Source organism: Wyeomyia smithii, chromosome 1 (assembly GCF_029784165.1).
Source record: "Wyeomyia smithii strain HCP4-BCI-WySm-NY-G18 chromosome 1, ASM2978416v1, whole genome shotgun sequence".
Lineage (NCBI taxonomy): Eukaryota > Metazoa > Arthropoda > Insecta > Diptera > Culicidae > Wyeomyia > Wyeomyia smithii.
This window is the reverse complement of record NC_073694.1, coordinates 137,055,013-137,067,566: the sequence shown is the minus strand read 5'-3', so window position 1 is coordinate 137,067,566 and position 12,554 is coordinate 137,055,013. Positions and strand designations below refer to the sequence as shown.

The 12,554-nt window shown below is 35.8% G+C and overlaps 1 protein-coding gene and 2 long non-coding RNA genes across 3 annotated transcripts in view; 1 reads left to right on the top strand and 2 right to left on the bottom strand.

Moving 5' to 3' along the window:
* The window catches only part of LOC129718997 (band 4.1-like protein 5), a 120,545-nt gene that overhangs the window by 89,641 nt on the left and 18,350 nt on the right, over nt 1-12,554 (bottom strand). The window contains exon 3 of the mRNA XM_055670299.1: nt 4,567-4,623. Coding sequence (XP_055526274.1) covers nt 4,567-4,623 — 57 coding nt within the window. The remainder of the gene's footprint in view (nt 1-4,566; nt 4,624-12,554) is intronic.
* On the top strand, nt 5,550-6,640 carry LOC129719001 (uncharacterized). Its single transcript, XR_008727105.1, has 2 exons — nt 5,550-6,094; nt 6,150-6,640. It is a non-coding gene; the product is annotated as an uncharacterized LOC129719001 (long non-coding RNA).
* Nucleotides 6,554-10,645, bottom strand: LOC129719000 (uncharacterized). The gene is made up of 2 exons (XR_008727104.1): nt 7,143-10,645; nt 6,554-7,083 (listed from the first exon to the last, which is right to left on the bottom strand). It is a non-coding gene; the product is annotated as an uncharacterized LOC129719000 (long non-coding RNA).

The following is a 12,554-nucleotide window of genomic DNA, read 5'->3' as shown; positions in this document are numbered from 1 at the left end:
TTTCGTTTAGTGATCGACTACAGAAAGCTAAATGAAAAAACTATCAACGACAAGTACCCCATACCCGAGATTACCGACATCTTGGATAAACTGGGAAGAGCTACATATTTCTCAACTATTGATTTAGTTTCTGGCTTCCACCAGATCCAGCTGGCAGAAGAAGACACAGAGAAAACAGCATTTTCTGTGAACGGAGGAAAGTACGAGTTTACTCGCATGCCATTTGGGTTGAAAAACGCCCCGGCAACTTTTCAAAGGGTAATGGACTGTATACTAAGGGAATTAATTGGAGTATGTTGTTTCGTCTATATGGACGATATAATCATATTTTCCAGTTCACTTCAGGAACACAAGAAAAATTTAGCACAAGTTCTAAAAAGATTTAAAGAAGCTAGACTAAAAATTCAGCTAGACAAGTGCGAATTTTTTAAAAAAGAAACGCAGTTTCTAGGTCATACTGTCTCTGAAGATGGAGTAAGACCAAACAGTGACAAAATAGAAATCATAAAAAAATGGCCAATCCCTAAAACAGAAAAAGAAGTTCGTCAATTCTTAGGAACGCTAGGCTATTATAGGAGATTTATAAAAGACTTCGCTAAAATAGTGAAACCGTTGACAGCACTTCTTAGAAAAGACGCGGAGTTTGAGATAACACCCGAAATAAACGCATGCTTCGAAAAGTGTAAACAAATTCTAACGCTAGATCCTGTGTTAATTTACCCCGATTTCAGCAAGGAATTTATTCTTACTACCGATGCAAGCGATTATGCAATAGGGGCAGTACTGTCGCAAGGGCCCGCAGGCAATGACAGACCCATAGCATACGCATCGCGAACTTTAAGTAAAACAGAGGAACGATACTCAACAACGGAAAAGGAATTTTTGGCAATCGTTTGGGCGGTCAAACATTTCAGACCGTATCTATACGGACGGAAATTCAAAATGTTTACAGATCACCAACCACTTACCTTCTCTATGACTAATGCAAATCACCGAATCATAAGAGGTAAACTGGCTTTAGAAGAATTTGACTACGAATTAATCTATAAACCAGGGAAACAAAACGTCGTCGCAGACGCGTTGTCTCGGATAAACCTAAAAAAACATAATCAAGTAAACGCACATTCACAATCATCGATGTCTTTAAACGTGGAACCCTCCGAACGAGAAGAGGAACTTTCAGATGATGAAAGTGACGACATGACAGTACACTCAACGGATACAAGCGATGATTACTTTGTTCCGTGCACTGAGAGACCAATCAACACATTCAGGACCCAAATTATTTTTAAAATCGGAAAAATAGAGATTACGGCATATGAACAGATCTTTCCCAAATTTCACAGGCACATAATAGTCAAACAAAGTTATACGGAAGAAGAAATAGTAGAAATATTAAAGCGGACTCTTAACCCCAGAGGTTCAAGTTGCCTCAAAATTCCAATCTCTTTAGTTCAATTAGTTCAAGAAACTTACCGGAAACATTTTTCAACTAATAGCCCCTACAAAGTTTTTATTTCAGAAACCCTTCTAGAGGACATACGCCTAGATGAACAACAGGATGAAATTGTGAGGGAAACTCATAATCGTGGCCACAGAGGAATCAAAGAAAATAAGAACCAGATAATGCAAAAATATTTCTTCCCACAACTTGATCGAAAGATTAAAATTTTGATAGATTCCTGTGATATCTGCAAAAAAGCCAAATATGACAGGAAGCCACCGAATTTGATAAGAAAAAGCATTTTCGGCAATAACCCTTTCGATCGAGTCCACATTGACATATTCTTTTTAAAAGGTCAAAAGTGGCTCACCATAGTCGATTCGTTTTCCAAATTTGCAAATGCCATACCTTTGGAAACTAGAACAATAGTGGACGTAAAAAATGCTATTACAGAACACATTAGACAATTTGGCAGACCGAAGACTATTGTGAGTGACCAGGAACCTTCTTTCAGGTCTATTGATTTCATCGGATTCCTTAACGACCTAGGAGTCGAGTTACATTTCGCGAGTAGTTCAAATTCAAACGGTATTGTAGAACGGTTTCATTCTACCCTAATCGAAATTTATCGAACAAACAAAATTAAATTCAACGATTTGTCTACAAGAGATCAAATTAATATCGCCGTCGATGTTTATAACAACAGTTTTCACACCGCTATAAAAAATTTACCGCGTAATTTGGTATTCAATCATTCGGGCTCGACAAACATGGAAGAAATTTCGGAAAAATTTAAAAGCTTGCAATCAGCGGCTAAAATCGAACTGGATTAAAGGAAAGCTAAATATGAACAACAAAATAAAGATAACGAACAACCTGAACAATACAACCCAGGCGATGCTAAATACATTAAAATTTCCCAACGAATAACTAAAGACGTAAACCCTTACAAAATAACTACCATAAAAGAGAATAACGATCTTACATTTAAAGACATCAATGACGTAAAAATACACAAAAACAGAATAAAAAAATAATCGTTTAAATCAATAACTTAACTCTCGTTACAGATTAACTTACATCATTCTAATACACGGCACAAAATTTAAAGAAATATCATATAATAATGGCATAATTGCCATAAAACTAAAACAAGTTAGGATAAGAATAGGGTTTGAGAGAGTTATACACAAAATCAATATTAAATCCATTGCAAACAACATTGACTACATAGAAAAACGACAGAAAACCTGAAAATAATAGATCATCTCAGAAGGACCCTTGATTACAAAATCCAATACGCAAGAGGAAAATTGTTGAGTTTATATCCCCGCAGAAATAGAAGAGCATTAGTTAACGCTTTAGGATCAGTAATTAAACTTATTGCAGGCAATCCAGATAACGATGATATGGAAATTATAAATCATAATTTAGAAACGTTAGAAAAGCAGGGAAACTTACTCTCTCAATCTTTATCAAGGCAAATAATTATAAACGAAAGAATTCAGAATAAACTGAATAATATTACAAATATTCTCAAGAAAATAAACAAACAAATTGTAGACCAAAATAATAACTCACTTACGACCAATACGGACTTGGAATACATTAATCTTTTTATGAACCTTGACATGTTAATTCAAATTCTCACTAGCGTAGAAGAACAAATCGAATTTGCAAAGCTAAACATTGTGAATAGAAACTTATTTTCATTAGATGATAAATTGTACATTTATAACAGACTTAAAGCACAAAAATTGAATCTGGATTACTTAGATCAAATATTCCAATACAGCTCAGGAAGCGTAATTGTAAAAGGCGACGAAATCCTAATTTTGGCGAAAATACCCATCCTAGAAGACAACGAGTTCGACCTGATCAACATCCAGACGCTCAACTTAAACAACACACGAATCAGTACAGACATCAAGCTGGTGGCAAAGCACAGAGACATTATCTATAAACAAGAGCACATTTGTGACATCTGCGAAGCAACAACTCTTATCGAAGACGACTGTATCAACAACCTTTTGAATCATTTGACACCAAAATGTGTCCTAAAACCCGTCAGGCAACATATCAGAATACAAGAAATCAAAAAAGGAATCATACTATTGGATACGAATCAACAAGTATTGATTTCCGACTCATGTAATAACTCGAGATTAGTCAACACCCCGACTATTGTCGAAACAGACAATTGTACGATTAAGGTGATGAATCTCACATTTAATGGTCAAAAGCATCTAACAGACCACGAAGAATACCTCATACCAATCTATGGAAGGAAATTCATTCAACTCAACTACTCGGAAGAGCGGAATGAGATCACCCACATCAAACTGGAACACTTAAACAGTCTTCAAGAGATAAAGTTGGACCTGCATCGCTCGAAGAGGACAACAACCATCGGAGGAGGAATTCTCCTCACACTAACCTTTTTCTGCTCTTTTGCAATTTATATCATCAACAGAAGAACCAAATCTAAGGAAGATACCATCCTGAAAATCCATAAGCATGCTGAAACCACCACGGAACCTAAAGGAACCATTAGAAAAGGAGAACCCGCAACCTTACCGAGGCTCGTCCTTTTCGAAAAATCGTCCGAGGACGGACGACAATCTAAGAGGGGAGACGTTACACCACGACCGACCGGCCTAGGCGCACCCGGAGCCGAGACGTCAGCAAAAACCCAGCTGAGGCCCGTAGCAACAAGCGGAGGAGCCAAACCAGCAACGAAACCATAAATTGACAATCGATGACGACTGCAGGATTCGATCGAACCACGCGGACAAAGGCTGCATCAGAATTGAACCACCGGAGGAACGACGAGTCAGCGGATTTAGTTTATTTAAGCTTTCTAGATTTAATTTTCAATTCAGTCTTGTGTGTAATTCAGTAGTGATCGGACATTAAAGTGTTAATCGTAGTAATAAAGTTTTTTTTAGTTCCCGCGATAAATCACGGCATAATTTATATATATATATATATATATATATATATATATATATATATATATATATATATATATATATATATATATATATATATATATATATATATATAAATATATATAATATATAAATATATATAATATATAAATATATATACTAAAAACTTACCTTCACCTCGCTGATGAATAGGTTTGCCCTATTTCTCTTGTTGCAGAGCTTGCAAATCTGTAAATAAATACAAATACATTTATATCAATAATTATAAAATAATACGTTTAAAAGAATACTTACATCGGTGTGGAAATTGTTTTGATTCGGAGTTCTCCTAGCAGTAAAATCCTATATTAGGAGTTATCAGCTTTAAGCTGTAAATTTCAATTTTATTTTAGAAATGTTAAATTTGATAATAATATTTACTGTATTTGTGATGACGGTGAGCATGGTAGCTTGTGTACCACTAGTGTGCTGATTAAAAAACTATTTTTTTGTGTGAAATCAAGTGCTTTTGGTGATCTAGTGCTAGTGATCCGACGGCATAATTGGATATCTCAACAGATAAGTAGAAGTGTCTTTGAATGCTTTTAATTTATTCTGTTTTTAATCGATTTATTTTATACCAGCGCCGATCAACGCATCTATGTTATATAGACGCTACGGCTGCTGATTGAAATTTCATTGTTGTGTTTTTTCATTGTTCGTTTGCCTTTACCCTCCGTTGCTGCTGGACGAGTCCAGCGTATTGGTCTGCAGCAGCTTCGGCTTGTTTGCAGCGGGAAGATGGATTGTGGCAAATGTGGTAATATCATTCGCATTAGCGACGATCCGGTTGTTTGCGTCGGTAAATGCAAATCTCAGTTCCACAGAGTTTGCACGCCCCTTACGAAAATAGCAGCGAAAGTCGTTAATGATAATGATAATATTGTGTTTAAACGTGTATCGTATTTATCAGCCTGTGATGACGGTGAGAAAGATGATGTTTTGAGAGAGTTGACAAAGATGAGAGATGCCTTATCATTTGTCTCTCAGTCGCTCATAAATAATCAAAACAAAATTGAAATCCAGATAAATCTAGCGTGAGTTTTCAAATAGGCGTATGTCGCAAAAGTAAACAAATCGAGCTAATGTTCGCATGATTTAGCAAATTTTATTTCACTTGGTGTAAATTGATCATTTGTACCAAAACATATTAATTTATACTTTAAAATTCAAAACAACGCAAACGTCCTATGTCATCTTTTCTCAGTGTGTTCGCATTTGTTCTATACACCCTTTTCTCGGTAAATCGACGCATCTGTCAAAACAAAATAACATCGCGCACACTGCAGATAGGATCGTAGTAAACCGACGTATGTAACAACAATTTAGCAGAAAAAATGTTCTGCAGATAGGTCGTGTTCGTTTTTCGTATACCAGTGTGTTTCATGTTTTCTTTAAAGAGATATAATCGAGCTTGAAACGTGAACCATTGAACCATTTTGTTACGATGGATTCCAGTTGTTGGCATGTTTTGCTACTACGTTGAACTGCAGGCCTCCATTGGGAGAAAGCTTACTATTGAACACAAGTTGATGAAAACTGGGCACTCCCATATGGAGGTTGACACTGTTCATGCGGCGATTGAGAGAGCGAAACGAAGGACGACGGCTAATATTGAAATACCGCATGACTGGGCTTTATTTATTTCTGCGATTACACGGTCTGTACCATTCAAAGTAATTGAACTGCAGCAAAAACACTTCCTTACTTTTAAGCTTCTTTGTGACCGGTACTCTATGCCAAAAAAGACACCGGAAGGAGAAATGGTGAGATTTAAAGACATCATGGTGTTTAGGTACAGCACTGACGCTCCAGGGAAAGTTTTTTACAAATACGACCCAGGGCAAGACTTTTTCGAAACTGTTCATCTTTTACAGCAAACGGCGAAGGTCGGGAATATTACGTTGCATCCCCTGAACACTGAGCCACTGACTTTACCGGATTCCAAACTCAACGACCTTCGGGGTCTTCTGCCATATATATGCAAGCAAGATTATTATAAGACATTCCTGAAAAAATTGGTTCCTACCAAGAGGGGACGTAAAGCTAAGTCAATTAAAGAAGATAATTTCGAAGACGATATGGATGCAGAAGTAGCAGAAGAAGAAATGCCACTAGATTGATTTGCTTACTTTTTTTTCCACTACTTTTTGTTTATTGTTCCATGTTTATTTAAATGTAAAAATAAACTTTTACACAAAAGCTACATTATTCTACAATATTTTTCTTCATGTAGTCCTTCAGGAATGGGGTGAACTGTTTCTCGTCGCCTAATCCAGTCTGTACCAGGCGATGACTCAGCATGATGTCGACACTGGATTCGGTGAAATTTTCGGTGCAGGGGAATTTGCGCCATCCACCTGGACACCTCCAAGGGTGCGCGACACACGCTTCCCGTTAATTCTGTACATCACATCGTCAACCAGCATCAGCTTGTATGTGTTCGAGAGTATCTCATCTCCGATGAAAATATCCTTCCAGATTTTCATTACAGAATGGAAAGAAATATACAGCTAGAATAATAAACACTACGCTACGTCCACTAGAAGATCTCGCCGGGAAATTCGAGAGAGAGCTAAGCATTGCTTTTTATGTGCTACCGAATAACATTCGATCGGTGCTTCAATACGAGTGCTGGTTGTCTAATTCCTAGAAAAATATATCACAGTTCTTGTATCATTCAGAAAAAATAGTAAGAATCAACTTACTTTCAATGCTTTTCCATCCAAACTTGATGGTTATCAAACCGACTCTCTGAAATAAACTGATTAATACTGGTGTATCCGATTTGACGTAAAATAAAAACAATTAGCTCGAGCGACGAATAGTATAGGGCGTATGTAAACAAAGAACTGCCACAACGACGAATCATTAGGGTGTATGTAAAAATTACACGACAAAACGGCGTAAAACATTTTTTTATCAAATTCGCTAGGAAAATGACAAAAAAACAGTATGTTGAAACATACAATAAAAACATATTTTTTTCACTTAACTCTTGCTAAAATCAAACCCGATCATAGAGCAAACAATTTTAAATAGCATTTATTCATACAAATAGAAATTTGTTACTCCATTTTCTCAGATTCTTGCTGATGTTACATACGTCTATTTGAAAACTCACGCTTGAAATGTTGCTGTTTCTAACGCGATCGAGACTATTTTGAAATCTGTCAGCGATTCTCTTCGTGAGAGTCTGGTAAACATTGAGACCAGTGTTGCCAGAAAGCTGGATGATTTCAAAAACCAAATAGTCTTAAATACCGATCGCGATAGAAATAATGGTCCAATGAACAGAAAAAGGAGCCGAAATGAGAGAACGGTTCACTTTGAATCGGACTCTAACCCCAGTAAAAAGATGTTACTAGTACGTGATGACGAGGTTTTTTCAGAAAGTATACCATCATACGCGAATGTTTTAGCGGGTTCGACTGGGAGTATATCAAATTAATTACAGAAAAAGGAAAACCGTAAGGCTCGGCCGGTCATTGTGATCAAACCGGTCGAGACTTCTCAATCTAGTGAAGATACTAGATGTTTTTTGAAAAAAACATTAGATCCAAAAATCCACAAAATCGAAACTTTAGAAACGGTAAGAATGGCTCGATAATTGCAGAGTGTGCAGTAGGGGATAATGTTGAGGTTGTTAAAAAAGACATTGAAAGCAACCTGGGTGAACGATATAATGCTGTTATTCCCACAATCGCGAAGCCTAAGTTGAAGATTGTGGGAATGAGTGATCTATATTCCTCCGATGAATTACGAGTTTTTGTACGAGAGGCCATAAATGTATTGCGTTGCTTTAAATGTGGCGAATTTGGTCATAAAAGCACAGAGTGTGTTAATCCTGAGACATGCTCTAAATGCAGTGAAAAGCACAAAACATCGGAATGCGCTTCAACTGATTATAATTGCGTGAATTGTTTAAAACATAATAAGTTAAAAATGAATTTGGACGCGAAACATCCAGCATCAAGTTCGCAGTGTCCAGTGTTTCGGAGACTGTTTGAAAAAAGAAAAAGCAACATGTTGTCAAGTAAATAGCAGCTGAAGAAAATGCAATGTGAAAGGAAATTAGAAATAGTTTATCTTAATCTTGCTGGTTTATCCACAAATTATGTTGCTTTGTGGAAAAAAAAGACCAATGTTAGTATTGCTGGCTGAAACTCACATAGTGGAAGCTGATGCATTTGATCAATATAGTATTCCGGGTTATAAAGTTGCTTTTTGCCTTTCACATTCCAGACATACTGGTGGGGTTGCTATTTACGCCAAGGAATCAGTCAAGTTAAACATTCTATCAAACGAATCTGTTGAAAACAATTGGTTCCTGGGAATATCAGTTCAGAGAGGCATGACGATGGGAAATTTTGGAATAGTCTACCATTCCCCCAGTTCAAATGACCAGCGTTTTTTGGAAATTTTAGATAACTGGTGGGAAAATTTTGTTGATTTGAACAAATTAAACGTAATTGCTGGTGTTTTCAATATTGATTGGCTTGGTGGATCGAACTCGAATCAATTCAAGCAATTAGTCGGTTTTTTTTTAAATCTAAGACAAACAGTTTTTCAATTTACAAGAATTTCCAGGCACTCGTACCTTGATTGATCATGTGTTCTCCAATTTTGATAATGTTAATTCCTTCACTGAGGCCGATTATAAAATAACAGACCATGAGACAATTTGTATTTCAATTGAAAACGATCAAAACCGAGAGGATAAAGTAAAAATAAAGTGCTGGAATAGTTATTCGAAACAAGCAATGTCTCAGCTTGTTTCAAGAAGTTTGAATTTTCATCCAATAACTGGAGATTTGGACAATAAAGCAGCTGTACTAACCAATACGTTGGAAGACTCTAGTTTCTGAAAAATTTGTTGAGTTACAAAATTCGAACAGCTGGTACTCTTTAGATCTTGTGCGTTTAAAACGTAAAAGAGATAAATGTTATAAAAATTTTTGTAGAAGTAATGATAACGATGATTGGAACAGGTACACCGGGGCGCGAAACATATATTCACGCACCTTGAAAAAGGTTAGATGTGCATATATACAACGGAAGATCGATCAACATCAAAATAACAGCAAAGAGTTATGGAAAACTTTAAAAAAATTAATGAAAAGTAATAATACATTATCACAGTCCATAACTTTTGATGGTATTGAAGAAAACTCCGCGCGAGTTATTGCAAATAAATTTAACAGTTATTTCGTTGAAAGTGTTCAATCGATCAATCAAAGTATTGATGTGGTCAATGAACCTGACGAGGTAATACAGTCGATCCATAATAACTGTAGATTTGATGGCTTTCATCCTATTACTTTTGCAGAGTTGAAAGATATTTGTTTCTTTTCGAAGAGATAGGCTGGTATCGACAATGTCAACGCAAAAGTAATACAAGATTGCTTTCATGTAATTGGACACGACTTGCTGGACCTTGTCAACGAATCTTTACAAACAGGGCACGTGCCTGAAGTTTGGAAGGAATCTCTTGTGGTTCCTATCCCCAAAATAACTGGGACGGATAAAGCCGAAGAGTTCCGCCCCATTAATATACTGCACACATTAGAGAAAATTTTGGAGCTAATTGTTAAAGGCCAGCTAATGCATTATTTAAACAGTAATGATTTGCTGATCCCAGAACAATCAGGTTATTGAGAGGGACACTCTTGTGAGTCTGCATTGAATTTGGTGTTAGCAAAATGGAAAGAGAAAATCGAGGCTAAAGAAACTATTTTTGCGGTGTTTCTGCATCTAAAACGCGCTTTTAAAACAATTTCTAGGCCCTTATTGTTGCAAACACTAAAGCGCTTTGGTATCGTAGGGACAGCATATAAATGGTTTGAAAGCTATTTGTGTGCTAGAACTCAGAAGACTCGTTTTTATGATTCTGAATCAGTTTCCATTGCTAATACACTGGGTGTACCGCAAGGAAGTGTTTTAGGGCCCATTTTGTTTATAATTTATATTAATGACATGAAGCGAGTTTTACGGTTTTGTGATGTAAATTTATTTGCCGACGACACTGTTCTGTTCATTGCGGCTAAAAATCCAAATCATGTTGAAACACTTTTAAACCAAGATTTACATTATCTGGCGAATCGGTTAAATTTTAAACAACTTAAGCTAAACATTAGCAAAACTAAATATTTGATTATTTCTTCGGCCAACTCCAGACCAGACGTAAATATTGCAAATAATGGTGAGACGATTGATCGCGTGAATGAGTTAAAATATCTTGGAGTAATCATTGATGACAAGTTAACTTTCAAGTCTCACATTGACAACGTCATCAGAAAAATGGTTTAAAAATACGGTATTCTGTGCCGTTTAAAAAATGAATTGACTGTTATTAGTAAAATTTTGTTGTATAAGTCAATCATTTCACCACATATAGACTTTTGCTCATCTATCTTATTCCTTGCAAATAATACACAAATATTGAGATTACAGCGGTTACAAAATGAAGTAATGCGATTAATATTGAGATGTAATAGATACACTTCCTCGAGTTTCATGCTGGACGCGTTGCAATGGCTTTCTGTGAAGCAACGAGTATATTTTTTGACAATGGTGTTCCTTTATAAAATTTTTAATAATATGCTGCCTCGATATTTGTGTGATCGAATTGATAGGGGAAGTGATTTTCATAAGTACAACACTAGAAACGCGGAAGACGCTAGAACACCACACTTTTTATTTAGTAGATCACAGAACTCTCTGTTGTACAAAGGAATTAACTTTTTCAATTCGATGCCCAGACAAGTGAAACGTGCAGCAACAATGGTGGAGTTTAAAAGGCTTTGTATTTCACACATAAAATCTGTTTTGTAGACAGATTTCAACGAATTTTTTGTGAATTAATAAAGAAGATTGTAAAATTTAAGTATTTTTTTTTTCAAAATTTATCTGGTACACTAAGTTATTATATTCATTGATGATGATGGATTTTTGTTTGAATATAGCTAATAATATTAAATAGTAGAGTTAAAAAAAAATGAGTTGACTACACATGTTTGAGCCACGCGCGCGTAGACTGACATAGACAATCTGGATACTGAGTACATCAGGGTTAAACCCCTGAAATTGAAACAAAAGGCATATCGGGTTGATAAGTTGCTTTTTGGTTTGTAATATTATATATATTTTCATCAAGATTTTCAATATTTATCTGTTTTCACGATTTAGAACAAAGGGTTGGGAGAAAAAACTGAAAAGGCTTGGGTTTGCCTGTGGACTGTAAAGCTCGTTATCGAGAACTATAGTATCATAGGATCTCTCTCGTAGTTTTGGATCGTTATCCAGAACCAATTCTGATCAGTTAAAGCTCTTAAATGTTAGGTTCGATTCCTAACCAAATCCAGATAATTTTCGGGTTGGAAACGGTCTGGATGAGCCTTGGATCAATGATGTTATTGGAAAATCGTTTTTTTTTAAATTTTCAAATTATTGGTATTCTTTTGAAGGGTTACTATGTCTGTATTAAAAAACCAGTCCGTTATTTGTTTGCCTACTGGTTGCATTGTATGTCTTTAAATAATATCTTTATTAGATAAATCGACCAGCTCAAACCGATGTAGGGGTATGAGGTGGGACCATCATCATCATCATCACTAAATATACTCACAGTTTAGTCTCCTCTTATTCTTATATAAATTTCACACAGTATAATGTTTTTCTAATCAAAGAACTTAAGTAATAGTGATATGATTAACCTTTATAACTCGTGGCTTCTAACTTCTTTAATTGAATAGATCTCCTTCGATTTATGAAAAATTGGCAACACAAATGTTGCCAGATATATTTTTCTTTTGATAAATTGTATGAAGACTTCAAACTGACGTAAGCAGAGTTGTCAAAAGGGTGAGTAATTTATTACGAACTTTGCATTATAGCGTCTGCCATTATGGCTCGTAATAAATTACTCACCCTTTTGACAACTCTGCTTACCGCAGTTTGAAGTCTTCATACAATTTATCAAAAGAAAAATATATCTGGCAACATTTGTGTTGCCAATTTTTCAGAAATCGAAAATCTGACGTAAGCAGAGGGGTTCGCATATTACGAACACGCATTATAGCGACCGCCATTATGGTGCGTAAAAAGCTGGATACTGAAAA